General features: G+C 34.1%; 1 protein-coding gene across 4 annotated transcripts in view; it reads left to right on the top strand.

Annotated features, from left to right (window-relative positions):
• The window catches only part of GCC2 (GRIP and coiled-coil domain containing 2), a 53215-nt gene that overhangs the window by 6324 nt on the left and 18911 nt on the right, over positions 1–27980 (top strand). For 2 of the 4 annotated variants that reach the window (XM_026010894.2, XM_072742407.1), the window contains exons 5-16: positions 1487–1591; positions 2266–4725; positions 5434–5503; positions 8472–8572; positions 8669–8767; positions 14907–15026; positions 18338–18502; positions 18802–18906; positions 19535–19697; positions 26619–26719; positions 26803–26880; positions 27737–27874. In XM_026010894.2, the coding sequence (XP_025866679.2) occupies positions 1487–1591; positions 2266–4725; positions 5434–5503; positions 8472–8572; positions 8669–8767; positions 14907–15026; positions 18338–18502; positions 18802–18906; positions 19535–19697; positions 26619–26719; positions 26803–26880; positions 27737–27874 (3705 nt within the window). The remainder of the gene's footprint in view (positions 1–1486; positions 1592–2265; positions 4726–5433; positions 5504–8471; positions 8573–8668; positions 8768–14906; positions 15027–18337; positions 18503–18801; positions 18907–19534; positions 19698–26618; positions 26720–26802; positions 26881–27736; positions 27875–27980) is intronic. The other 2 variants (XM_072742408.1, XM_072742409.1) reach the window with 1 other exon arrangement.

The raw sequence follows: 27980 nt of genomic DNA, 5'->3' as shown, positions 1-27980 counted from the left end.
CAGGGTCTCCAGGATCACGCCCTGGGCTACAGGCAGTGCTAAACCGCTGCTCCACCGGGGCTGCCCTGGAAGGAAGATTGTTATCCCATATTTAAGAATGGCTTTATTCTACCCGTTTGAATAATATCTGTAACTTGAACTCTAAATTTTCTGCATCTGTTTTGTTTTTCATAAAGTTTTTCTTTATTTCATGAAAGTTCAGAGGCAAGCAGATCTAGGGTGATAGTGTACTAATACTTATTTAGGATTTTAACGTTTATCTGGATTTTAACCTTGAGGATTACCTTTGTCCAGATTCACGGTGGATTGGATTTATGATTTTCCTGTTTGTAAAGTCTTCGGATAATTGTATCTAGTTATGCAAATTTTATAGAATAACTTGGAAATTGCTTCTTTTTTTGTCTGGACAAGTTCATGTGTAATTGGAATAATTTGTTCTTTGAAAATCTGATGGAATTCACCTGTAAGAGTTTCAATGTCTCCTTCCTGTAGTGCACCGTTTTTAAGCCACTAGATTGATTTTTAAATAGTTATTGTATTAATTATACTTTTTAATTTTTTTCTGGAGTTACTGAAGCTATATTTTTCTAGCAATGTTTGTTCGTTTGATTTCAGTTTTTGATATTGTCATATAATTGTTCATAATCTTTTTAACTATTTAACATGTAGACATGTTTCCTTTTTATTCTTGTTTATGACTTCTGTGTTCTCTTGGTCAGTCTTGCTAGAGGTTGTTTCATTAGCATTTTTTCAAAGAACTGACTCTTGTTGATCTAGTTTCTGTTTCATTACCTTCCTGTCCTGTTTAATTTCTGCAGAGAACAAATCTGTCTCTGAGGAAGACAAGACATGGGTGATCTATTATTCTAACCACTCCCTACTCAGATTGTCAACCAATCTCCAGTTTTTGAAACCCACACATTATATACTTCCCTGTTAAGGGTAACAAATACTGTTAAGTATTTGGAGCCTCCACATTCCAAGCATTTACTTTCCTATAGCATTTGCCAGCTTCTCATATGTGCTTCCCTGTGAAGGCACTCTAGGTTATACTGTGCTCTTCTAATTCAGTTCCTCCTCTACTTTTCAGTTTTCTTTATTCTTTTTTTTTTTTTTAAGATTTTATTTATTTATTTATAAGAGACACAGAGAGAGGCAGAGACATAGGTAGAGGGAGAAGCAGGCTCACTGCGGGGAGCCCGATGTGGGACTCCATCCCTGGACTCAAGGATCATGCCCTGAGCCAAAGGCAGCCGCTCAACCACTGAGCTACCCAGGTGGCCCTACTTTTCAGTTTTCAAATATATGGTGAAATTTCCCATATCCTCACTTCTTTTCACCCTTTCTCCTTGTGCTTATGTATAGACCTTTTTAAATCTGTTATCCTTACTTTAGTGAGCTTTGGAAAAGGTGAAGAGAAAATTATGCATGTGGTCAATCCACCATGTTTAAACTCCAGCAAACAAATCATCTTATTCCATAATAGGCATTGACTGAACGTCTAGATGCTATTCTTCTGGAAAAAGCAGAGACTGAGCAACAGTGTCTTTGTCTGAAGAAGGAAAATATTAAAATGAAGCAGGAGATTGAGGTAAAGCAACAACTTAATGTTTTTTATTTGTTGACTAATATAGTGAGGATTTTCAGAGCTAAGACCTTAACAAGCTTCTGATCTGAAGATTTTAATAATTTAAAAGAAAACAAATTGATACCTAAAAAGAAAAAATCACCTTGCTACACGGAGATGGAGCCAATGTTGTTGCATTGCTTAATCTTCCTTATTGCTATGTCAGTCTTTGTTAAAAATTAATAAAAATACTTATTTTGTGAAATAGTACTTATTAAGTAAGTTGATTTTCACACACATTCTAAATATTATTATCCGTTCAGTTCTAGGATGCTCAATTGCCTATTGGGTCTCAGTTAATTTTCTACAAAAATCCTTTATTATTGTACTCAGGAGATGCTAATTAAAGTCATTGTGACTTAATACAACTTACACAATGGAGCACCTTTTAAAAGGAAATTAAATTTAGAGATTTCTTATTTTCAGTTATTACTTTTTGGGTTTTGTTTATTTAGTTATTACTTTGAATGACATATTTAATCACCTGCACAGAATTCTTAGTATCTCAATATCATATTTCTCTATGTACATTTTTGTTCACTTCCTTTTCTAATTAGCCTATGGCTAATATTTTTCCTGAAGGCAGTTAGGTATATCTTTTGTCTTAAGTAATTTTTGTGTGCTTTTTTTTATAATAGGATTCTGTAACTAAGATGGAAGATGTGTACAAGGAGTTTGAACAATCCCAAATAAACTATGTGAAAGAAATTGAAGATCTGAAAAATGAAATAATGATAACACATTCTAAACACAGTGAAGATAAAGCTAGCTTGCAAAAGGAACTGGAAGAAGCAACAAAAAAACAGTTAGAACTTTCTGAACAACTTAAATTTCAGGGTGATTGTGAGGATAAAGTTAAAAAACTACAAGAGGAGATTCAGAATATCAGGCCAGCCTTTGAGGAGCAAATTTTATATCTGCAAAACCAATTAAGAGCTGCTACAAATGAAAAGGAGCAAGAAATTTCTCGTCTCCAAGAAGTCATTGAGGCTAATTCCCAGCATTACCAAAAAGATATTAATGGTTTGAAAGAAGAACTTTTGCAATTGAGAACTACACACCAAGAGCAGATTAAAGAATTGATGTGCCAGATTGAAGCATCTGCTAAAGAAGATGAAGCAGGAGTAAATAATTTAAACCAGCTAAGGGAGAATTTAGTCACACAATGCAAGGCAAGTGAGATGTACGTTCAGGAGAAATGTGAATGTGAATTAGAAAACTTAGAGAATGCCCCAAATGCGAACCACAAAAATCAGGCGTTTCCTTTGGTCTTACAAGAAGATGCAGAACAAGTAGTAAATGAAAAAGTCAAACATTTAGAAAATACTTTAAAAGAATTGGAGTCTCAACATAGTATTTTAAAAGATGAGGTAACTTACATGAATAATCTTAAATTAAAACTTGAAATTGATGCACAACATGTAAAGGATGAGTTTTTACATGAACGAGAAGACTTGGAGTTTAAAATTAATGAATTGTTGCTAGCTAAAGAAGAACAGTGCTGTGTAATTGAAAAATTAAAATCTGAACTAGACGATTCACATAAACAATTTTGCTATACTGTAGAACAACATAATAAAGAAGTGCAGAATCTTAAAGAACACCACCAAAAAGAAATATCAGAACTAAATGAGACATTTTTATCAGTCTCCGAAAAAGAAAAATTAACATTAATGTTTGAAATACAGGGTCTTAAGGAGCAGTGTGAAAACCTACAGCAAGAAAAGCAAGAAGCAATTTTAAATTATGAGAGTTTGCGAGAAATTATGGAAATCTTACAAACAGAACTGGGGGAATCTGCTGGGAAAATAAGTCAAGAGTTTGAATCAATGAAGCAGCAGCAAGCATCTGATGTTAATGAACTTCAACAGAAGCTCAGAACTGCTTTTAACGAAAAAGATGCTCTTCTTGAAACTGTGAATCGTCTCCAGAGAGAAAATGAAAGGTTATCCCAAGAAGAATTAGTACAAGAACTTGAAAATACCATAAAAAGTCTTCAAGAAAAGAATGAAGTATGTTTAATTAGTCTGCATCAGAGAGATAAAATTATACAAGATTTTGAAGCAAAGATAAGTTCTCTTACTGAGGAAAAAAATAATTTCATAAGTAAAATAAAATTATCTGATGAAGAGATGGATAATCTCAATAAAAAATGTGAAAAGGAAGAACAATTGATCATAGAACTTAGGGGAAAAGTGAAGCAAAGTAGCCAGTACAACACTGAACTAGAACAAAAGGTAAATGAATTAACAGGAGAACTAGAAGAAACTTTAAAAGAAAAGGATCAAAATAACCAAAAACTAGAAAAGCTTATGATTCAATTAAAAACTATGTCTGAAGACCAGGAAGCACTGTCATCTGAAGCCAAGTCTCTTTATGAGGAAAATAACAGATTAAGTTCAGAAAAGAGCCAATTGAATAGGAATTTAGAAGCTCTTCTGTCCCAAAAAGAAGGAGATTTTATGCTTAGGGAACACATTTCTGAATTAGAAAAGAAACTTCAGTTAACAGTTAAGGAACGGGATAATTTAAGTACACTGTTTGAAAATGAGCAGGATCAGAAGTTATTTGTCAAAACTCAGTTAAATGGTCTTCTTAAGCAGATGGGATCCAAAGCTTCAGAAGATGGAGAGCAAGATGTCATGAATGTCCTACAAGCTATAGGTGAATCCTTAACTAAAATAAATGAGGAAAAACACAACTTGATTTTTCAGTATGATAAGAGGGTAGCAGAGTTAGAAAAAAAGATGAAGTGCCTTCAAGAAGAGAATGTAGTTCAGTGTGAAGAACTTCGGTCTTTACTCAGAGACAATGAACAAGAGAAAGTTTTTTTAAGTAAAGAGTTAGAAGAAATCCTGTCGCATAAAGAGGCCTTGCAGTCTGATCTGCTAGAAATGAAGAATGCTAATGAAAAACTAAGACTTGAAAATCAGAATCTTTCAAGTCAAGTTGAAGAAGCCTCTCAAAAATTATGTAGCAAAAATGAAACCCATGAAGAAGAACAAATTTTTGCAAAGGAACTTGAAAATCTGAGGCTATCACTAGAACAAAAAGAAGCTGAATTGCAGAATGTGACAGCAGAATTGTTATTATTAAAGGTACTATTATTTTAATTTTATTAGTTTAAATAAACACTTAGCTCTAGTCCTAGATTCTAGAAAATATGAAACTAAAATTTTACACTTTGAAGTCAGAAGTAAAGTTTCATTATTTAAGCTCAAATGACAATTTTCTGAAAGTACATTAAACATTTTCATGTTGTGTATTGTCTAGTCACATTGGGGACTTTCTAGTTTTAAATCATTTTAAAATCTTGATCCTGCATAAGATTAAATAATTTGAGGGTTAAATGTCCGTGTCAAAATTGTTCAACTAGGCACCACCAGAACTACATGAAAAAGACTTGGATTTCATTCTTGCGTTATATACATATATATACCCTTCTTAAAGAGCACTGTTGAACAGAAAAGTGGGCTATTGCAGTATTTAACTTTAGCCAAGATTTTAGACTTTTCTCCAAAAAGTTTATGAAAGTATGATAAACTGCAATCATTTAACCTTTACCTTATTACATTATGTGTTTGATGTGTCAGGTTGTTCATCTTGGTCTTGGATGCTACTGTTTTTTTATAGTAAATATATGTATGATAATGTCAGTATTATCTGGTCTATAAAGGTAAAAAAAGGTCATCAGATTGCTTTTTGTGTGAGTTTTCTTTAATGAGGATTTTCTCGTACATGACATGATGGCCAGTTCTTTGTGGAGAATGAAGTGATTTTCTTTTTGTGTTTCCTATAAAATCTAGGATTCCTTAGAGAAATCACCCATAGAAAATGATCAACCTTCTTTACTAAAAGAGCTGGAAGAAAAAATAGGTATGATTTTATATATGTTGTTACAATAAATTATACAGATTCTTCTAGTGTTAGAGTAGATTGAGAAATGTAGTAGCCAATTAATGAGTTATTAAATCATAATAACTAACTGTCTCTTTCTAATGTCCTCATTCTTGCTTCTCTGCCATCTGTTTGCAGTTTGGCAGTTTGTTTACTGCCAAAATTACCGATTTGTTGTTTAATCCAAAGGACTGATGTGATTCCCTTTATAAATGGTTCCATGATTGTTTGGGGATTTTTTTTTTTTTTTCATTCATTTAGCAAACTTTACTTTGATGCCAGCCTATCTCTGCCCTGGTAATAGCAAAGTGATTAAGATACAGACCATGTCTTCAAAGAGTTCAGTGCCAGAAGGGGCTATTATTGTAGTAGCTTGAGGTATGGAGAAGGTATAGTGCTGGCAGCGCAGGAAGGCATGATTAACTGTCTTGAATAAGGACAACATCACAGAATGGGCTATACTTCTGTTGTGTCTTGAAGAATGAGAAATTTGACAAGAGAAGAAAGGTATTCTGCTAGAAGGGCACAGCAAGTACGTGCATGTTAACATCTATAACATCAAGGAGCATACCAAGAAGTTCCTGGAGAGGCAGGAGTCCGATCACAAAAGCTATAGAATGTGTGCAGAGGAGTTAGGATTTTGTCCTAACACATCTTCATCATATTAACATTATGGGGTACCTATTTCACTTCACTTAAATGAAACAAATACTTAAGTGACCATAGTTCTTTAGTGCCAAGTTTGTCTGGTGAAGGAAGTTAGAAGATTTTATAATGAATGTGTTTTCTTGCAGTGGATGATTGGGGCAAGTGGAGTTAGATGAAATTAGAACTAAGTTTGAGGCAAGTTGTTTGGGTTTTATTTTGAGATTAATTAATTAATTAATTAATTATTTGACAGAGAGAGTAGAAGCAGGGGGAGCAGCAGGCAGAGGGAGACGGAGAAGTAGGCTCCTCACTGACCAGGGAACCCAATGTGGGGCTGGAGTCCACGACCCTAGGATCATGACCTGAGCTGAAGGCAAACCTTTAACAGACTAGGCCATCTCGGTGCACCCTAGGCAAGTTTAAATAACCAAAATGTAGATGTCAGGTAGATTGCTAAATATGCAAATCTGGAGTTAGGGAGAGGGAGCTGGACCAGACATAAAAAGTTAGTTAACATAATAGTTGCATTAAAAGCCATGAGATGGAGATCATCAAGGAAGTGAATGTAGAAAAAAGATGAAGACCAGAGACAGTTCTCTGTCATTTAAAAATCCAAAAGACTGGAACAGCAAAGGGCATTGAGAAGGAACATCCAGCAAGTTAGGAAAACCCAGAGCATAAAATGTTTTGGAAATTAAGACCAATGAATTGCCAGTGATGGAAGTGTTTGAAGAGGGAACAAATACTTAGCTGTGGTAAATGCTGTAATAGGTCAAGTAACATTAGTGCAATGAGCTAATCATTAGATTAAGCAACATAAGGGTTATTGGTAACTTGATAACCTGTTTTGTGATATGCTAAGGCCACAGCCTGATTGAAATGAATTCAAGAAAAAAAAATGAAGGAAGAGAAATTTGAGAGCATGTGTACACAGCTCTTACACAGGGTAAGAGATGAGATGATATCCAGAGAGGAAGTGTGGTGATTTGCCTTTGTGTGTGTAATGTTTCACCAATCCTTTTGTGGCCTCTTCCCTTCCTCTTTGGTGCTTCCACTGTTCCATCTTGGCTTTAAGTTCTTGATATTTTTCTTATTGTATATTAGGGGAAAAAAATCCATTAGGGGGATTTGCTGCACAAAAGAGAGGAAGCATTGCTGCACTGATGCCTGAATTGGAGAGAACATAGGATGAAATGCAGAAGTAGAACAGTTGCCACACACACACACACAGACAGAACAGTCATCTGGAGCAGCAGAGGAAGGCAAAAGCTGTGAGCACAGGTGCACTAGATTAATGAGCAAGGACACAAATTCAGATTGTAATTTAAGCAGAAATGACAAGAACTATCTGGCACACAGAAGTCAAAATAAAGGAGATGGCTAAAGACATTAAGGGAGAGATCAGGATTGGATAGTAAAACACATTATGGTTTAGTTGTAAAATCATACCTACCAACCAAGAGGAGTGTGCCTACGAGCCTAAGTATTTAACTATGCCTGGTATTTCCCCTACATGACCCTGATTTGCAGATTGCCACCTAAAGTCCTACCATACTTGAGTTTCTAGGAAATCTTTTTTTTCTTTTTTTTTAAGATTTTATTTATTTGAAAGAGAGAGAAATCACAAGAAGAGATAGGGAAGGGCAGAGGGAGAAGGAGAAGCTAACTCCTCACTGAGCAGGGAACCTGACATGAGCTTTGATCCCAGGACCTTGAGATTGTGACCTGAGCTGAAGGTAGACCCTTTACTGAGCCACCCAGGTGCCCTCTAGGAAATATTTTAATATATTTTTTTAGGATTTTATTTATTTATTCTTGAGAGAGACAGAGAAAGAGAAAGGCAGAGACATAAGCAGAGAGAAGCAGGTTTCATGCAGGGAGCCCTATGTGAGACTCAATCCCGGGACTCTTAAGATCATGCCCTGAGCCAAAGACAGTCACTCAACTGCTGAGCCACCCAGGTGTCCCGGAAATCTTTTAATATTAAAGGAGTAGGAGTACTAATACCCTCTTCAATTTCTAGCTGCTTATGAAATGATTTTTTTTTTTAAGTAGGCTATTTTGATGGATTGAAGGAAATGGACATTTTGTATGTTGTTTGCCTTGCTTAGGTAATGCATAATTAAGCTGTCACTTAAAAAAATAGATACTAGTAATTTTCTGTACTTATTTTATTACTTTTAATTGCAAATTACAGATTTTGTGTTCCAGATTAAAAGTCAGTTTCTAAGCCTGCCTTCAGTAAATAATTTAGATTTTTTCTTTTTGAATTTATAATTTTTTTCATTTGTGTTTTTAGGATATCTGGAAAAAGAATCCAAAGAGAAAGAGGAAAAAATAAATAAGATAAAACTAGTTGCTGTGAAGGCAAAGAAAGAACTAGATTCTAGCAAAAAAGAGGTAAAGTGACTTAAAAATGCAAAATTCAAGAATCTTACATATTAGAAAATCTAGTTTTTCTGTCCATAAAAAAACTTCTTATCATATTTAAAATAGGCCCAGACTCTACGGGAAGAGCTAGACTCTGTTCGATCAGAAAAGGATCAGTTGTCTACTTCCATGAGAGATCTCATTCAAGGAGCAGAAAGCTATAAGGTAAAAATAGTTATTTTAATATCAAGTTATCTTGTAACTTCCAAGTTAAAGAAAATGCTAGAAATGTAAAATTCTTGTCCATAACACAGTCACCTTGTATTGTAAATCCTTTTTTTCTATTTTTTTTTTTGGGTGTAATGTGGTAGCATCCTAGTATCAAGATTTTAAGTGTGTAAGCTTTAAAGTTCCTTCAAAACTATTGTTTTTTAAAACTAAATTTCTGTTTTGCGATTTTTTTTTAATAAATAAGTAACAAAAATGATGGCTATTATTACTGTTATTATTTTATATTCTGGCCAAGTGAATAACCTTGAAGCTCAAAGAACAAGTTTAAAAGAAAGTGAAAGAATTTTTTGGAGGTAATAACACTTGTCAACCTAACGAGAATCTATTTAAAAAAAATAATAAAACAAGAGTGCAGTGAAATCACTAAATGTAAGATAAATACCATTACATTCTTTTATGTATCCAGCAAATATTTATACAGTCAGGCTAAATAGTGAGTACTAGGGAATGTATCCAGCAAATATTTATACAGTCAGGCTAAATAGTGAGTACTAGGGAAACGCAGTCAATCAAATACACTAAATTCCTGCCCTTTTAGGACTTAAATTTCAGTGGCAATAATAGACAAATAGACAAAATATAAGAAACTACTGTGTAGAACAGTAAAGGTGATTGTAAAGATGAGAGTGAGCATGTGGGATTGACTGAAATAAGAAAATTCCAAAAATTTTATTTTTTGGAAGAACTCTAATGAGAAAATTCAGCACTTCATGAAGAAAACTGTAAAAAATATATATGGCAACTATTATCATTTGAAATACTAGTTTTCAGATTGGTTTATACGTTCTAAAACAGTTTCACTAAAAAAATCTAGGATTTTTTTTGGATTGGGCAATCTTGTTAATTCTAAATTTCAAATGGAAAATAAGCTCACAAGAGTACTTAATATTTTTTAAAGTGAAAAAAGAAAATGGACATCTTGCTTTAGCAAATGCTAAACTTTTTCATGAAATCATAATTTGATACATTTTGGATGTAAAAATAAGACATTAATTTAACAGAAGACATGGAGACTTCTGCATAACAAAAAACACTTCTAGGCCAGGCTCTCTTCTAAGCACTTTACATATCTTATCACACTTAATTCTCAAAACAAAACAAAACAAAACACAAAAACAAAACAAAACAAGAAATATGTTACTAACATTGCCAGTTTACAAGCAAGGAATATGAGGCACAAAGAGATTAAGAGACTCCACTCACAGAACAAATAGCATAGTAAAGCCAAGATTAGATTCAGGCAGCCTGGTTCCAGATCTATTCTAATACCAACTAAGCTACACTACCCCAGTAAGATTTGAAAACCTAGAAACCAACAAAGAAGGAATTAGATTACTACTTCAAATAATTGAGTTAGATTTTTACTTCATTCCCACACACCAAAATAAATTCTAGATGGATTTAAAGAATTTTGTCAAAAGTGAAAGGGATTTTTGAAAACCTAGTATAAAACATTTAATCATTTGATTTCTGGCTAAACTTAAAGCAGTTAAAAAAGTTACAAAAAAAGAGCGATTGAACTGTATAAAATACAAAATTAACATGAAAATATGACAAGGAATTAATATCCTTAATATATAAGGGTATTTAACCAATTCATTTTTTAAAACACTTATTTAAAGTTTAATATAGGCTTGTCTTTTATAAACCATTAGCAGCTTGCTTCTTTCAAGTGTTTAGGATCACCATAATCTAATTTATTAATTTCCTCCATAGGTAGACCAGGTGTGTCAAATTCTTTGTTTAAAATAGTAGATTTCAAAAGACTGAAAAAAAGAGAATGGAATATCAAAGAACTGTGAGATAAGAACAAAAGGTATAACTGCATAATAAAAATGCTTCATAGGCAAAGAAAAACCTGCCTTTCAACAAATGTAAAAAGTTCTTTAGAGCAGGAAATTATATAAGTCAGACTTAGAAAAAACAACACAATATTGACAAACAAAATGGAAGGGTTAACCTTAACCTGACCTCACCTATAACACTACAGCGATCAAGACAATGTGGTATTGGTGGATGAATAGACAAATAGATCAGTCGAACAGAATAGAGAGCTCAGAAATACACCCATATAAATATAGTCAACTGATCTTTGACAGTTGAGCAAAGATGATGTTTTCACCAAGTGGTGCTGGAACAACTGCACATGCACATGCAAACAAAAAAGGAACCTAGACCCAGACCGTATATCCTTCACAAAAATTAACTCAAAGTAGATCACAAGCCTAAATGTAAAACATTAGACTATGAAATTCCTAAAAGATAACAGGACAAAACCTATAAATTTGGGTATGGCAGTGACTTTTTAGATAGAACACCAAGAGTACAACCCATGAAAGAATTGATTATATATATATATACACACATACACACACACACACTTCATTTACATTACAAATTTCCATTCTTTGAAAATGTCAAGAGAAACAGAAAATATTTGCAAAGGACATGTATCTGATGAAGAACTGTTATCCCAGAATATGCAAAGAACTACTAAAACTCAACAGTAAGAAAACAAAAACCTGAATAAAAAATAGGCCAAAAATGTACGAGATACCGCACCAAAGAAGATAGATGGCAGATAAGCACATGAAAAGATATTCCACACCATGTGTCATCAGGGAAGTGCAAATGAAAACAATGAGATAACCACTGCACACCTCTTAGAATGGCCAAAATCTGAAACACCAACAACACTAAATGCTGAAAAGGAAATGGAGCAAGGAACACTCAGGAGCTCCAGTGGGGATGCAAAATAGTAAGTACAGCCATTTGGTGAGAACTCTGGCAGTTTCTTAACAAAACCAAGTGTGCTCTTAACGTAGAATCTAATAACCGTTGGTATTTACCCAATGGAGTTGAAAACATACCCACACAAAAACCTGCACATAGGTGTTTATAGCAGCTTTATTTATGATTGCCAAAATTTGGGAACAACTGAAGTCATCTTCAGTAGGTGAATGGATGGACTGTGGTACATTCAAACAATGGAATATTATTCAGCATCAAAAAGAAATGAGCCATCAAGCCATGAAAAGGCATGGAGGAAACTTAAATGTATACTACTACCAAGCAAAAGAACCAACCTGAAAAGTCTACGTAACGTAGGATTCCAACTATATGACATTCTGGAAAAGGCAAAAGACAGTTTAAAAAAAAAAAGTGTTTCCCAGGGGTTTGGGGGAGGAAGGGATAAATATAAATAGGTGGAACAGAAGTTTTTTTCTTTTTAGTTTGTGAAACTATGATAATCTATAATGGTGGATGTATGTCATTTTTAATTTGTCCAAACCCAGAGAATGTACAACTCCAAAAATGAACCCTAATGTAAAACCATGGACTTTGGATGATGATGTGTTTGTATAGGGTTGTCATTTATAATAAGTGTATCACTGTAATGGGGACTGTTGATAATGTCGGGCTCTGTATTTGATGTGGAAGGATAATGAAAAGCCTCTGTGCCTTCCTCTCAGTTTTGGTGTGAACCTAAACTTTAAAAAGAAAAAAAATGAAGTCTATTAAAACATTTTTAAAATAGGTTTTATAGTTGTAAAATCTTTTCAGTCTTTGAGGTTGGAATTCCATTTGTGATGAAACAGCAGGATTTAAGATTAAATCAGCAGTGCTGATATGTTTAAGAATGATGGTCACTAAAAGCAATCCAAAACTTGAGGTGTCACAATTGTGGATTTCAAGCTGTATTACAAAGCTGTAGTGATCAAGACAGTGTGGTACTGGCACAAAAACAGACACAGAGATCAATGAACAGAGTAGAGAACCCAGAAATAGACCTACAACTATGTGGTCAACTAATCTTCAACAAAGCAGGAAAGAATATCCAATGGAAAAAAGACAGTCCCTTTAACAAATGGTGCTGGGAAAACTGAACAGCAACATGCAGAAGAATGAAACTGGACCATTGTATTACGTCATATAAAAAGAAATTCAAAATAGATGAAAAACCTAAAAGTGAGAAAAGACATAATCAAAATCCTATAGGAGAACACGGGCAGCAACCTCTTTAACCTCTGCCATAGCAACTTCTTACCTGACATGTTGCTGGAGGCAAGGGAAACAAAAGCAAGAAAGAATTATTGGGACTTCATCAAGATAAAAAGCTTATTTGCACAGCAAAGGAAACAACAAAACTAAAAGGTACCTATGTAATAGGAGAAGATATTTGTGAATGACATATCTGTAAAAGGTTAGTATCCAAAATCGAAAAGAACTTACCAAACCCACCACCCAAAAAAATTAAATAATCCAGTTAGGAAATGGGCAGAAACATAATTAGACATTTTTCTAAAGAAGACATCCAGTTGGCTAGCAGATACATGACAAGATACTCAACATCCCTTATCCCCAGGGAAATACATATCCAAACCACAGTGAGGTACCACCTCACTCCTGTCAGAATAGCTGAAATTAACAACCAAGAAACAACTGATGTTGGCGAGGATGCGGAGAAAGGGAAGCTCTCTTACACTGTTGGTGGGAATACAAACTGGTGCAGCCACTCTGGAAAACAGTATGGAGGTTCCTCAAAAAGTTAAAAATAGAGCTACCCTATGACCCAGCAATTGCACTACTAGGTATTTTCCCAAAGGATAGAGAAATACTCAAAGGGACATGTACACCCCAATGTTTATAGCAGCATTATCAACAATAGCCAAACTATGGAAAGAGCCCAAAATGTCTATCAATGGATGAATGGATGAAGAAGATGTGGCATATGTATATATACATAAAATGGAATGCGTCAAGGAAATTAGGCCATGTATGGCATTTATTTTTTTGTTCCAATGCTCTCCTTAGGAATGATATGTGATTATAATCAGAATTTCCTATAGAAAGCCATTATTTATTACAGTCAGCTTTAGTATTCAAGTTTTGCAGTCCTTGACAACTGTTAGAACCATAGTGAGTAAAAACAAAGAAGACTTGATAGAGCTTAAGAGGAAAAAGATCTCTGATCTATAGAGTTAGAGAAATCTACACTAATACAAAACAAGCATGGAATCTTCTCTGTGTGGAAAACAAAACAAATGATTTCTCAATATGCCAGGAAGTAATAATCCTCAGAAAAGTGAACGTGGACACACACATATATAAGCCAGATTCTAGATTTCCAATTCCTGCTTTTGCCAATCACAAGATGGGCAGACCATAAAATTGAAACTCAGGTTCTAACGCTTAGCTACCAGTGTGGATAATGGTTGATTATGTATAAATCAGAATTGGAAACAAAATTAGATTTGGCAAGCAAGATCCAGAAAGCATATAATTGTCAAACATGAGACCCCAGAGGAGTCTGAGGAGAGCCAAGGACATGAAAGTTCTGGTCTGGATGAAGGCCACTTTTTAGGCTTTCCAAAATAAACATTTAAAGAGAACTCTGGTTTTGTTATTTTGCACACAAATTCATTTACATGAAGGAGAGCAGAAGGTAGTTCTCCAAGAACAAAACAAAATGGGATTTATAAGAGAGGAAAAAAAATCCACACACAGTCTGGAAACAATCTCATTGTACATATTTTGGAGGATAACCTTTTTTGCAAGTATGTTGCAAAAAGATCTGAGTATTTTGTTTTTCAGAAGGGGCCAACCAGAAATACTAAGAAAATTCCTTTGATTTTAGAGTCCAGAAAATGTTAAACATTTGCCACAGAGAATGAGCCTTATTATAAAATATCTTCCCCTTTTCTTCCATTAGTACCTCTATCTTATATTTCTCTCATCAGAATTCTTTAGGTGGAAGTTAGTAGGCAACTTTAAATTTTATGTTTCAGAAGTTTATTTTTGTTGATGACTAGAATATTTAACTTACAGATATTAAATATTGTATAAACATGAAATCCTTTTGCCTTTGAATAGCTCCCCCCATACTAAAAGTCATCTGAATTTTGCTAATTTTATTATATAATGCCAGTTAAATATTCTAAATATTGAACTTAAATGCTGTAAGCTTTCAGAATGGACTCAAATGTTGTATCAATATGGCTTGATAATCCAGTCCAACTGGTTGAATGTATAATAATTGCCTAAAGTTAAATCCTTTTGTCTTTTATTGAAGAATCTTTTATTAGAATATGACAAGCAATCAGAGCAGTTGGATTTGGAAAAAGAACGTGCTAATAATTTTGAGCATCACATAGAAGACCTTACAAGACAATTAAGGAATTTGACTTTTCAGGTAAAAAAAAAAAAAAAAAAAAATTGAGGTAGAATTGACATATAACAGCATGTTAATTAAGATTTAGGTGTACAACATCATGATTTGTATATATTGTGAAATCTAGTTAACACCTATCACCATACGTAGTTAAAAATTTTGTTCTTGTGGGACACCAGGGGACTCAAGTGGTTGAGCATCTGCCTTTGGCTCAGGTCGCAATCCTGTGGTTCTAGGATTGAGTCCTGCATCTGGCTCCCATAGGGAGCCTGCTTCTCCCTCTATGTCTCTACCTCTCTCTCTGTGTCTGTCATGAATAAATAAATAAAATCTTTTAAAAATTTTTTTTTCTTGTGATTAGAACTTTAAAAAAAGAGAACTTTTAAGATTTACTCTTAGCAACTTTCAAATATTCATTCAATACGTTGTTATTAACTATAGCACCATACTTTATATTACATTTCATGACTTATTTTATAACTGGAAGTTTGTTTCCTTTGAATCCTTCACTCATTTCACCCACATCCCGCCCTGTGCCTCTGGCATATTCTCTCTGAGCTTAGCTGTTTATTTTTTTTTCCATATAAGTGAAATCATACAGTATTTGTCTTTTTCTATCTGACTTCTTTCTGTTAGCATCATGTTCTTGAGGTCCATTCATGTTGTCACAGATGGCAAGATTCCATACTTCTGTATGGCCAAATACTATCCTATTGGATGTATACACCACATTTTCTTTATCCATTTCATCCATCAATGAACACTTAGGTTGCATCCTTATCCTGGTTATTGTAAGTCATGCTGCAGTGAACATGGCTGTACATGTATCTTTTTGAGTTACTGGTTTTGTTTTATTTGGATAAATATCCAGAAGTTGAAATATTGGATCATTTGGTGGTTTTGTTTTTAATTTTTCAGAAGCTTCCATACTCTTATCCACAGTGGCTGTACCAATTTATATTCTCATCAACATTGCACAAGCATTCTCTTTTCTCAATATCCTTGCCAACACTTCTTGTTTCTGGGGTGGTTGCAGGTTTGTTTTTGGTTTTTGTTTGTTTGTTTTCTTAACAACCATTCTAACAGGTATGAGATGATATTTCATTGTGGTTTTAAATCTTTTTTCTAAAGATTTTATTTATTCATGAGAGAGACAGAGATAGAGGCAGAGAAATAGGCAAAGGGAGAAGCAGGCTCCCTATGGGGAGCCTGATATGGGACACGATCCCAGATCATGCCCTGCGCCCAATGCAGATGCTCAGCCACCCCAGGCGTCCCTCATTGTGGTTTTGATTTACATTTCTCTGATGATCCATGATGTTGAGCATCTTCTCATGTACCTATTGGCCATCTATATGTTTTTAGGAAAATGTCTATTTATATATTCTGCCCATTTTTAAATTGAATTTTTGGTTTTTTACTATTGAGTTGTAGGAGTTCTTTATTTAGAATATTAACCCTTTATCAGATACAGGATTTGCAAATAATCTCTTCCATTCAGTAGGCTGCCTTTTCATTCTGTTGATGGTTTCCTTTGTTAAGAAGTTTTTGAGTTTGAGGGGATCCTGGGTGCCTCAGCGGTTTGGCGCCAGCCTTTGGCCCAGGGCACGATCCTGGAGTCGAGTTTGATTCAGTCCCACTTACTGATTTTTTGGTTTTGTTGCCTTTGATTTTGGTGTCAGGTTCAAAAAATCTTTGACATACCAATGTCAAGGAGCTTACTGCCAATCTCTTAAAAGTCTTATGGTTTTAGGTCTTACATTCAAATCTTGAAACCGTTTTCAGTTAATTTTTGTGTAAGGAATAATATAGTGGTCCAGTTTCATTCTTTTTCAAGTGGCCATCCAACTTGTCCAACACCATTTTTTGAAGAGACTATCTTTTTCTCATTGTATATTCTTGGCTCCTTTGTTATAAATGAATTGACTAGACATGCGTGGGTTTATTTCTGGGCTCTTTTTTTCTGTTTCATTGATCTATGTGTCTGTTATTATGCCAGCACTATACTGTTCTGCGTATTGTTCTTTTATAAAAGTTTGAAATCAGGAAGCATGATCCCTCCAGTTTTGTTCTTCTTTTTCAAGATTGCTTTGATTATTTGGGCTCTTTTGTGGTTCTGTACAAATTTTAGAATTGTTCTAGTTAGTTCTATAGAAAATGCCATTGGATTTTTGATAGGGATTACACCAAATCTATAGATTGCTTTGGTCAGATAGCAATATTTTAATATTTGAAAAATATTAATTCTTCCAATCTATGAACATAGAATATTTTTCCATTTGTTTGTATCATCTTTAGTTTATTTCATCAGTGTCTTATAGCTTTAAATATACTGGTCTTTCATCTCTTTGGTTGAATTTATTACTAGATTTTTGTTTTCTTTATGATGCAGTTGTAAGTGGTATTATTTATTCTTACTTTCTTTTCCTGATAGTTTGTTATTAAAGTATACAAATACAACAGATTTCTGTATATTGATCTTGTATTCTGCAGCTCTACTGAATTCATATATTAGCTCTAACTTTTTTTCAGTGGAGTCTTTAAGATTTCCTATACGTAGTAATCATCTGTAAATAGTGAGTTTTACTTCTTCCTTTCTAATTTGGATGCCTGTTTTTTGTTTTTTGTTTTTTTCTTGCTTATTGCTGTAGCTAGGACTTCTAACACTATGTTAAGTAAGAATGGCAAGAGTGGAAATCTTATCTTGTTCCTGATCATAGAGGAAAAGCTTTTCACCACTGAGTATGGTGTAGCTGTGGGCTTCATGTATGGCATTTTCTTATGTTCAGGTTCGTTCCTCTGCACCCACTTTGTTGAAAGGACCTTTTTTTTAATTTTTATTTTTTTAATTTTTTTTTTTTTGAAAGGACCTTTCAGGTAATTTTAAATTGAGTAAATGCAAACATGAAAAATGTAATTAAGTATATTTCAATTTCAAAATTTTTGCATAAAAATTAAAATTAGATTCATTAAAATTAATAAAAACTTAGTATCATTTTCTTTTTCCCATTGTTGGGAGAAGAATATGACAAAACAACTGACAACTATCCTGTCTTACCTATTGCTCTACTTCTCAGCTTCCTGGGGTGTTTTGGTTTTGTTTTTGTTTCTTTTTTGCCTTTTCCTCTGCCAGTGCTCCTAGTATCTTGTAATGTTAAATTGATTTTAACAGTAATAGTGTTTTAAATTTATTTTTGATTTTACATTGTGTGGAATTATTTTTGAAATCTTCATTTTTCATACTGTGCCAGTAATCTTACAATGCATCATTTTATTCTTCTCCTGTACATATTTTCTGCATGTTTATAGTCATGAATCATTTGTCATTCTAGTGTGAAAAATTAAATTCTGATAATGAAGATCTCTTAGCTCGTATTGAGACACTACAGTCTAATGTGAAGTTATTAGAAGTACAGATTTTAGAAGTCCAAAAAGCTAAAGCAGTGGCAGACAAAGAGTTGGAAGCTGAAAAACTTCAGAAAGAGCAGAAGATAAAGGTAAAAACAGTCCTGTGGGGTTACTTTATGTTATATAGTGATATTTTTATCACATCATTTAAGTGAAGTAAAGACTTACTAATGAGTAGCATTTGTGAATACAACAGAGTTAATTCCTTGATGTATGTCAACTATGAATTAGAGAATCCCCAGCTATGATTTTTGGGGTGCATGTTTTTTATATATTAAAAGATTTTCAAGCTTTTGTACTTTAATATGTTAGATTTATTTTATAGACCCTTAAAAATACCATTTTAATGTTGGTTTGGGGGGCGGGGTGGCAATATTTTTAATTTCAGGAGCATGCCAGTTCTATAAATGAACTTGAAGAACTTCAGCTACAACTTCAGAAGGAAAAGAAACAGCTTCAGAAAACCATGCAAGAATTAGAGCTGGTTAGAAAGGTAAAAATAAAACCCCAAATTCCAAACTGAAGTCGATATTCATAGTGTTAAACGATTCTGATAGTTTAGAAAAGAAAAATTTCAAAAGCAAGGTTTTTGAGGCATAAACATAATCATGTATAAATTGTTGGACTCAAAAAATGGAAAGTTTAACATTTTTGTAAATGCTGTCTTTTCAGAAGAATAGGCTCACAAATGGTTTGATACTTCCTTTTTTGTACAGGATTGTTATATGACACATGAAGATTTAATTAATGTCAAAAGTTAGAATTCATATCATATTTAGAATCTTTGGCTTATTTTTCTCTACTTTTTTCAACGATGAGGCTAAAAAGAAAAGTATTGTAAGAGCTGTTTAAATATTAACATTTTATAAATAAGAGCTCCATGTGTAGAACTGTCAATTGTAGTTAATGAAAACTATGATGAAATTCAGTGAAAATATTTTATAAAATTACAAAATAGAAAGTGCCAATTTCTAGTTTTTTCATATGTATAAACTTTCTGTATTACAGAAAAGCATAATTGGATGTGTTTATTCCTTTGGCATAATTTATAGTTATGCAATTAGCAATTTTACAAATAACATTAAACTATTATGTGGATCTTTTATTTCTGATATATGCAGGATGCCCAGCAAACCACATTGATGAATATGGAAATAGCTGATTATGAACGTTTGATGAAAGAACTAAATCAAAATTTAGCTAATAAAAACAGCAAGATAGAAGATTTGGAGCAAGAAATTAAAATTCAGAAGCAGAAACAAGAAACTCTGCAAGAAGAAATGAGTGAGTAAAACAAAATTCACTTTAACTTACAATAATTTCATCATAACAATACAGGGAAGCAACCTTATTTGTGCATTTCACCAGTCTTTCACTGCCAAGCAGATCTTTCACACAATGCTAAATATTCTTAAGGACGATGAGGATTGTAAAACTATTTTTTGTTTAGATGTGTACAGTCCGTATTGGTGCATAATGCATTCATTTACTTAAATATTTAAGTACAAGCTGCATGAGTGATACAAAGATAAAGAATGGTCTTGTCCACAATTTGCTGGTTGTCAAGCAGTGTGGGATCATTTAAATATCAGTGAAATCTTTTTTTAAGGTGATTATGTTCCACTTTCTCCATAAAATAATTTCTAACATTAAGCATCTAAAGATGTATATATATATATATGCCTGTAGGCACCCTTTCAGCCACATCTCCTAAATTGGTATGCTATACTTTTGTTTAATTTAGCTCAAAATATTTTTTAATTTCCTCTGGATTTCTTCTTTGACCCATGAGTTACTTAGAAGTCTATTGTTTTATTCATTTAAAGGAATTTCACATCTTTCTGTTAACGATTTCTTACTGAATTCCTTTGTAGTTAGAGAACGTATTCTGTAGGACCTTAGTTCTTCTAAGCCTATTGAGTTTTGTTTAATGGCCCAGAATAAGATTTCTTTTGGCGAATTCTCCTTAGGTACTTGAAAACAATGTGTTCAACTATATTAGTTATTGGATAGCGTGTTCTAACTAATGTCAGTTAAATCAGGTCAGGTGACAGTTTAGGTTTTCTATATTTTTAATGATGTTCTGACTACTGCTCTACCAAATACTGAGAGAGATATGTTGAATTTCCTGAACATAACCGTGGGTTTCTTTCTCTTTTCACATGTCGGTTTTGGCTTCATATATTTAGAAACTCTGGAATTAACTCCATATACATTTAGAATCGATACTTGCTCCTGGTAACTGAATTTCTCTATTATTGTGAAATGTATTTTTTTTTTATTACTGGTGGTATTTCTTTTCTAAAGTCCACTTTGGTATTAATATAACCACTCCAGCTTGCTTTTGTTTCTTGTTCACATGACATGTCTTTTCCCATCCTTTAGCTGTCGACCAAAGTCTCTAAAGTGTTTCTTTTAGATAGCACGTAGTTGACTCTTCCAATGCTCTCCAAGCTGATAGCCTCTGCTGTTTAAATAGAATGTGTAAGTTATTTATTTTTAACATAATTATTTATATGATTAGGTTTAAACCTACTACCTTGTTGACTGTTGGTTTTTTTTTTTTAAGATTTTATTTATTCATGAGAGACATTGAGAGAGAGAGAGAGAGAGAGGCAGAGACACAGGCAGAGGAAGAAGCAGGCTCCATGCATGGCGCCCAACATGGGACTCGATCCTGGATCTCCAGGATCACGCCCTGGGCTGAAGGCGGTGCTATACCGCTGGGCCACCTGGGCTGCCCTTGTTGATTGTTTCTACTTGTTTTGTAATATGTTTCCTTTTTCCTCTTTTTCTGCCTTCTTTTGAACTGAGTAATTTATATGGTTCCATTTTAACTCCTTTATTAGCTTGTCTTTGTTAGTTCGTTTTTTGTTGTTGTTGTTTTTAAAGATTGTGTTTATTTATTCATGAAAGACACACAGTGAGAGGCAGAGACATAAGCAGTGGAGGAGAAGCAGACTCCTCCCAGGGAGACCGATGTGGGACTCCATCCCCAGACCCTGAGATTGCACCCTGAGCCAAAGGCAGATGCTCAACCTCTGAAGCCCACCCAGGCTTCCCCCTCTTTGTTAGTTCTTAGTGGGTGCTCTAGGGTTAATAGTATGTGTTGTGAACTTATTACGGATTACTTTTAAGTAAATTATACCACTTCATATTTACTCCTTTTGCCCTTTGTGCTATTTTTGTCATACATTTTACTTCTCCATGTGTTACAGACAATAATTGTGTTATCTTTGTTTGAAAATAGCTATCTATTAAGGAGAGATCAGCAAACCATGGCCCACAGTAGCTGCCTGTTATATGAACGTTTTATTGAAACTCAGCTATGTCCATTTGTGTGTATCATCTGTGGCTGCTTTCGTGCTACACAACAACTGAGTAGATGTAACAGACTGTATCACCTACAAACCTATAATATTTGTTATCTCACCATTTAAAACGTTTTCCAGTTCCTGTTTTAAAGAAATGAAAAACTAGAGAATTTTATTTCATATATTTACCCACATGTCTACCATTTCTAGTGCTCTTCATTCCATCATGTATATCTGGATTTCATCAAATACTGACTTTCCTTTTGCCTGAAGAACTTCCTTTAGCAATGCAGGCTATTGGCATTGAATTCTGTCATGTTTTGTTTGCCTGAAAAAAAAAATCTTCATTTTTGAAAGATAGTTCTGCTGGGGAGCATCCAGGTGGCTCAGTCAAGAGAGCATCCAGTTCTTGGTTTCACCTCAGGTCATGATCTCGTGGTTGTGGAATGGAGCCCTGCACTGGGCTCTGTGCTCACTGCAGAATCTGCTTCAGATTCTTTCTCTGTCTCTCTCCTCCTGCCCGTCCCTGCATGTGTATTCTCTCTCTTTCTCTCTCGCTCTAAAGTGAGTAAATAAAATCTTTTTTTTTTTTAAGATAATTTTGCTGAGTATAGAATTTTGTGATATGCCTTGGTGTGTCTTTATTTCTTGTTTATATTCTGCTTGTGTTTTGTTGAGCTTCTTTGTTGTATGTAGTTTTTCTAGTTTTCTTCATTTGTCATATTTTTGGCCATTATTTACTTCTTTTTGTCTAAATCTTCCTCCCTTTTTTTCCCTAGGACTCCAATTACATACATTAGACCACTTGATATAATCTCATAGGTTAGTGATACTCTGTTTTTCTTAATTTCTCTTCTTTTCTCACTTTTATTAAAATTGATTTAATGATATATAATTATTAGTCTTTAAATTCTCTTATCTTCAAGGTCTAATATGTTATAATTAAATATCACCCAATAATATTTTCATTTTAGATATATTTTCATCCCTAGAAATTCCATTTGTATTTTTTTGTTGTTGTTCTTGTATTTCATTTACCTCTTCATTATGTTTGTAATGGAGATGCCCCTCCTATTCCACAGTCTAGAAATTGCCTCCAGACAGAAAGCTAGGACTGTAATAAAGGTCACCTTATTTATCCTTTCTCAGAGATCATAGCTCGGTTTCAGGAATTTCCATATTGTTCAGTTTCCTAATTGTTTACAGCAGAAGGTATATCTAGGTCATGTTATTCCCTCATGGTGAGAAGCTGAAGTTCCATAAAATAATTTAAGGTGGCTGCAAAGATACTGCTGTACACGATTTTAGATATATAAATGAGGAAATGTGATAAAAGGAAATGTTGAGGTGTAGGACTATACAGTGAAGTCAGATATAAGATCAAGACGTAAAGTATACATTTTGTATGCTTTTGCTACCACTAAGGTCTCCATAAATTGACTTTTAGCTTCCCAGAAACCATTCAAAGACAGAAATATTACCAGTTACAAAGTTTATGGTAGCCACAATATTAGAATAAATGTGATTCTTGTTAGCAACACAGCTTTTCCTGATACTAAGATGTGTGAGAGAAGTTTTTTTTTTAAAGGCATTTTTATAAAGGAACACTGTCATGTGGAACAATGGTCCCAGACCTAACTTGAATATCCAGAGAGCTTTTTGGAAAGCCCAGGCACAAATATAAAGAATCAGAATCTTAAGGGGTGGGGCCTTGAAATCTGTGTTTTCAAAAGTCTCGTATGTGATTTTTGAAATTAATGCTACCTTTAGGAATGTGAAACACCCAGAAATAGCAAAATTAAAACCACCAAATCAATAAATAATATTAAATAAGAATCTGTTAGGCCATGAACTTGGAATTTTCAGATTTGAAGACTGATAGCCCAGGATGGCTTATAAAGTGAAATGAGTAAATGTAACCTTTATAATGATTCGATATTACAGTGGGGATTTTTAGATGACAAGTTCACTTATTTTGCAGAGTAAGCTAAATTAAGTTTCACTTTTGTGACTTAAATTATTTTATCTGCTCAGGAAATTTTCAAACCCAGTATCCATTTTATATTTAATTTTAACAGAAACCACTGATAATCTGGATTTGTATTCTCAGTGGCATTCCCACAACAAATAAAGTAGCAAATCTCCCTCGACTATTTCATAATGCATATTTCATTCAGGTTGTAGCCAAATCACAGCTCAATAAAGGTAATTTCCATGAATTAATAAAGCATTGAAGCCATGGATGCATAGTTCTGATGATCTACCTGCATCCAGGGGAAAAATGTAGAATACTCAGATAATTGAACAATTGTAGAGTTTCCAGACAATTCACTAGGTGTAGATCTTTCATTATGCACAACCATATTTTCCAGCTGTGTTCCTGGTGTAAATTGAAGAGCAGAGCTCTAGATTGTATCCTGCAATGCATACATTTGGGTTTGTGAATTAGTGAATGTGTATATTTTTGATTATTAAGCTGAAAGAGAAGCTTGATACCCTGGAAAAACTAAAAAGATATGCTTTGTTTAAGGACACCCACTTCTCACCTATAAGTACAGAAATGAGTGGTATAAGCAGTGAGTGCTCTTTAAGAGTTCAGAGGGGAGAGAGATTCTGTAGACTGAAAGGGTATTACTTTCTACAGCGATGGAATAAACAAAATTAAAAGTAACAATGGTGTAATTTTGGAAGTCTTGAGGAGTTGCAGTGAAAAGCTTGACCTGTTAAGGAGAAGCGAGGTGTAATTAGGAAGACATATTTTATCTAGTTTGTGGAGTGCCTGAATACCACAATATCTTTAGGCTCTTCTTGAAGACAATGGGGGAAGATTGGTCTGCCAGCATATCAGATCAGCATATCAGAATGGTGTAGAATCTGTCAAAAGTCACGAGACTCATGGCAGCAAAGGTCTTAGAAGGCTGAGCTCAGGAGTTGCAGTAGAGTAGGGAAAAGATAAGAAAGCATCTGGACAGTGTTCTGTGCATAAAAAAAAGATTGCCTAATAAATTAGCAACACACGTCTTAATATGAAACCCCACCAACTGGCCCCAATCTGACTTTCCAAGTTAATTCTCATTACTCTCTCACAGAGAAGACTACTCATTTTTCCTGAGACATGATTTGTGCCTTTCTGTAACTATAGATCTCATCTCTCAAGGAAATCTCTTTTCATGTCCTAGCCCTCCCACTCTCATGCCCACCCTTTGGAGTCCTTCCTAATCTTAAATGTCTCCTGTTCTAAGTTTCCTTTGCAAACTTTGTATAACCTTTAGCGCCTATGAGCCCCAAAGCCTTTTGTATTTCTTTTGTAATGTTTGTATTGTGCATTATGTTATGTGAAATGTTATCCCCCCATTTCATTTTTATTCTTTGAGCTCAGGAACTAACTGTGTCTAATCACAATTCCTGGGGCACTTAACAAAGGTTTTGTATGTAATTTGTGCTTTATAAAATGCTTTTTATAGCCAAGCAAATAGTTGCCAGGAAATAACTAAATTAGACTTATCATAAAAAGGCATAGTTAAGATATATTCTTACAGTATACCTGTTCATGTTTACCAAGTAATAGGATCTGGATATGTGGATTTAACTCTATAAAGTTAATCATTGCTTATAAGATATTTTAGTAACACAATTACATGGTGCCCGTGTAACTGGCCTAGACCAGGTATTAAGCACTTTTCTTAAAGGACCAGGAAGTCATTCTCCATGGCTTCACAGGCTACATGGTCTCTATCTTATATTCTTTGTTTCCTTCATAACAGGCTGTGGCCAGATTTGGCCTGCTTGCTGGTTGTATTTGGGTACCTGGGATCTAGACAGTAAATCCACTCATTTCTAACCTCCTTTAGCATAAAAGTTTTTTATTTTTATATGTTTCAATATGTTCCTTAGTGAACAATCACTGACAGTCCCATTCTACAAAACAATTAGTATCAGAAAAACAACAGGTATGTGCCTCTGTGGTGATAGAATTAGAAATATATGGCATCACATTTGAGGTACGTTTTTTTTTTTTTTTAGATACTTCATAAAAGTATTTATCTTTTAGATACACACTAAGTATATAACTTTATTTAAAGATATATACTGAAACATGTACAGACAAATGGATTTCTTATGAAGAACCAAAAACAAACAGACAAACCAAAACCAAAGAGGGTACAAGGAATAGGTAAGGATATGGGTTAGGAGTTGACGAACTTTTTCCATCAAGGGCCAGGTAGTAAATATTTTAGGCCTTGCAGGCCATTTTATAGTCTCCAACACCATTAGTCAAAACTATCATTGTTGCACTGAAGCAGCTATGAACAAATGTAAATAAATAAGCTTGATTGTGTTCTAACAAAACTCTTTACAAACAGGCAGTAGCCAGATTTTAGCCTGTGGGACAGATTCCTGTTCTGTGTTGTAAGATTGGCCATGTATCAGTGATTGGTAAAGCTGAGTGATGGAAAAAAAAAAAAAAGCTGAGTGATGGATACAGTAGTTGTCACTGCTGTTGTGTATGTTTGAAACATTCCATAATAAAAATCTAAGACAAGTTTATTTTTATTTTTTTCTTTTATTTTTTTAAGACAAGCTTCTTTTTAAAGATAGGTAAATGCAAAGAAAAGACTTAATCATTCATTTACTTAAATTCATTTATAAAAATTATTTGGGGTGCTTGGGTGGTGCAGTCAGTTGAACGGCCAACTCTTGGTTTCGGCTCAAGTCATGACCTCAAGGGTCATGAGATCAAGCCCCACATGGAGCTCTGTGGTCAGCACAGAGTCTGCTTTGAGATTCTCTCGCTCTCTCTGCCCCTCCCCCCATGCTCTTTCTCTCTCGAAAGTAAATAAATCTTAAAAAAACATTATTTAATCTGTTCTGAAATTATTTCCTTTGCTAGCTTCACTACAATCTTCAGTGCAACAGTATGAGGAAAAAAACACCAAAATCAAGCAGTTGCTTGTGAAAACCAAAAAAGAACTGGCAGATTCAAAGCAAGCAGTATGTTAATTTCCCAGTTTCATATTTCAATTTATGTATTTTTGAATCACTTTTCAAATTTAATCATGTTTCTTATTCTGTAGGAAACTGATCACTTAATACTTCAAGCATCTTTGAAGGGTGAACTGGAGGCAAGCCAGCAGCAAGTAGAAGTCTATAAAGTAAGAGTCTTATTGCTTTTTAGGATTTACCAAAAACTGTCCATGTAGAACTAAGGTACTATGGGGGAATTTTCCCAAATACCTATATGTACTTTTTTTTTTTTTTTTTAAGATTTATTTATTTATTTATTCATGATAGAGAGAGGCAGAGACATAGGCAGAGGGGGAGAAGCAGGCTCCCTGTGGGGAGCCCATTGTGGGACTCCATCCTGGGGCTCCAAGATCATGCCCTGAGCCAAAGGCAAACAATCAACCACTGAGCCACCCAGGTGTCCCTATATGTACATATTTTTATACACACATTTCTTTCTCCTAAATATCCTTCATTTAAAAAGTAAAAGCAGTAAGCCAAATATGGCATATAACTGGAGTATCCCATTTAGCTTAAGCTAGATTCTCTTCATGTGTTTGAAAATCCTTAATGCACTAAGAATAGTGCATGGCCTCAGACCTGCATCAGAGCTTTCAAAATGATAGTGCAGTCACAAGAATAAAAATGGTTCTATATACTTATGTTGTATACATGTTACATATATATTTACATTATTTATATTTTTTAATATCCAATTTATATATAATGTCTTAATATATTCAATTAGACATTGAACTATAACAAATAGTCTGGATTTTTTTTTATTATCACTTATGACTAATTTTGATTTAAGGAAAACTGAAATAATTTATTGGGAAAATATACTATTATATTGTCTCTATTCTTTCAATAATAGTTTTAATTCTATCTAATTATCGCTTATATATATATATAGAAATACAAACTCAAGTTTATTTTTAAAGAAAATCTGTTTAACCATGAAGATCCAATTTACTAGAGCTTAACTGAAAGGTTTTGCCCCAGATTCAGCTAGCTGAAATAACCTCTGAGAAGCACAAAGTTCACGAACACCTGAAGACCTCGGCAGACCAGCACCAGCGCACACTGAGCGCTTACCAGCAAAAAGTGACAGCACTTCAAGAAGAGTGCCATGCTGCCAAGGTACATGCTTCACACAGAAGCAGTGAACAGGTGTTATCATCACCTAAGCAGTTCACATGAGGGGTGTGGTCTCACCTTTTAGGATTTGCTTTAGTTTAAAGATCAC

Source organism: Vulpes vulpes, chromosome 16 (genome assembly GCF_048418805.1).
Source record: "Vulpes vulpes isolate BD-2025 chromosome 16, VulVul3, whole genome shotgun sequence".
Taxonomy (NCBI): domain Eukaryota; kingdom Metazoa; phylum Chordata; class Mammalia; order Carnivora; family Canidae; genus Vulpes; species Vulpes vulpes.
The sequence above is the reverse complement of the archived record's forward strand: the minus strand, read 5'-3'. Positions and strand labels throughout refer to the sequence as shown.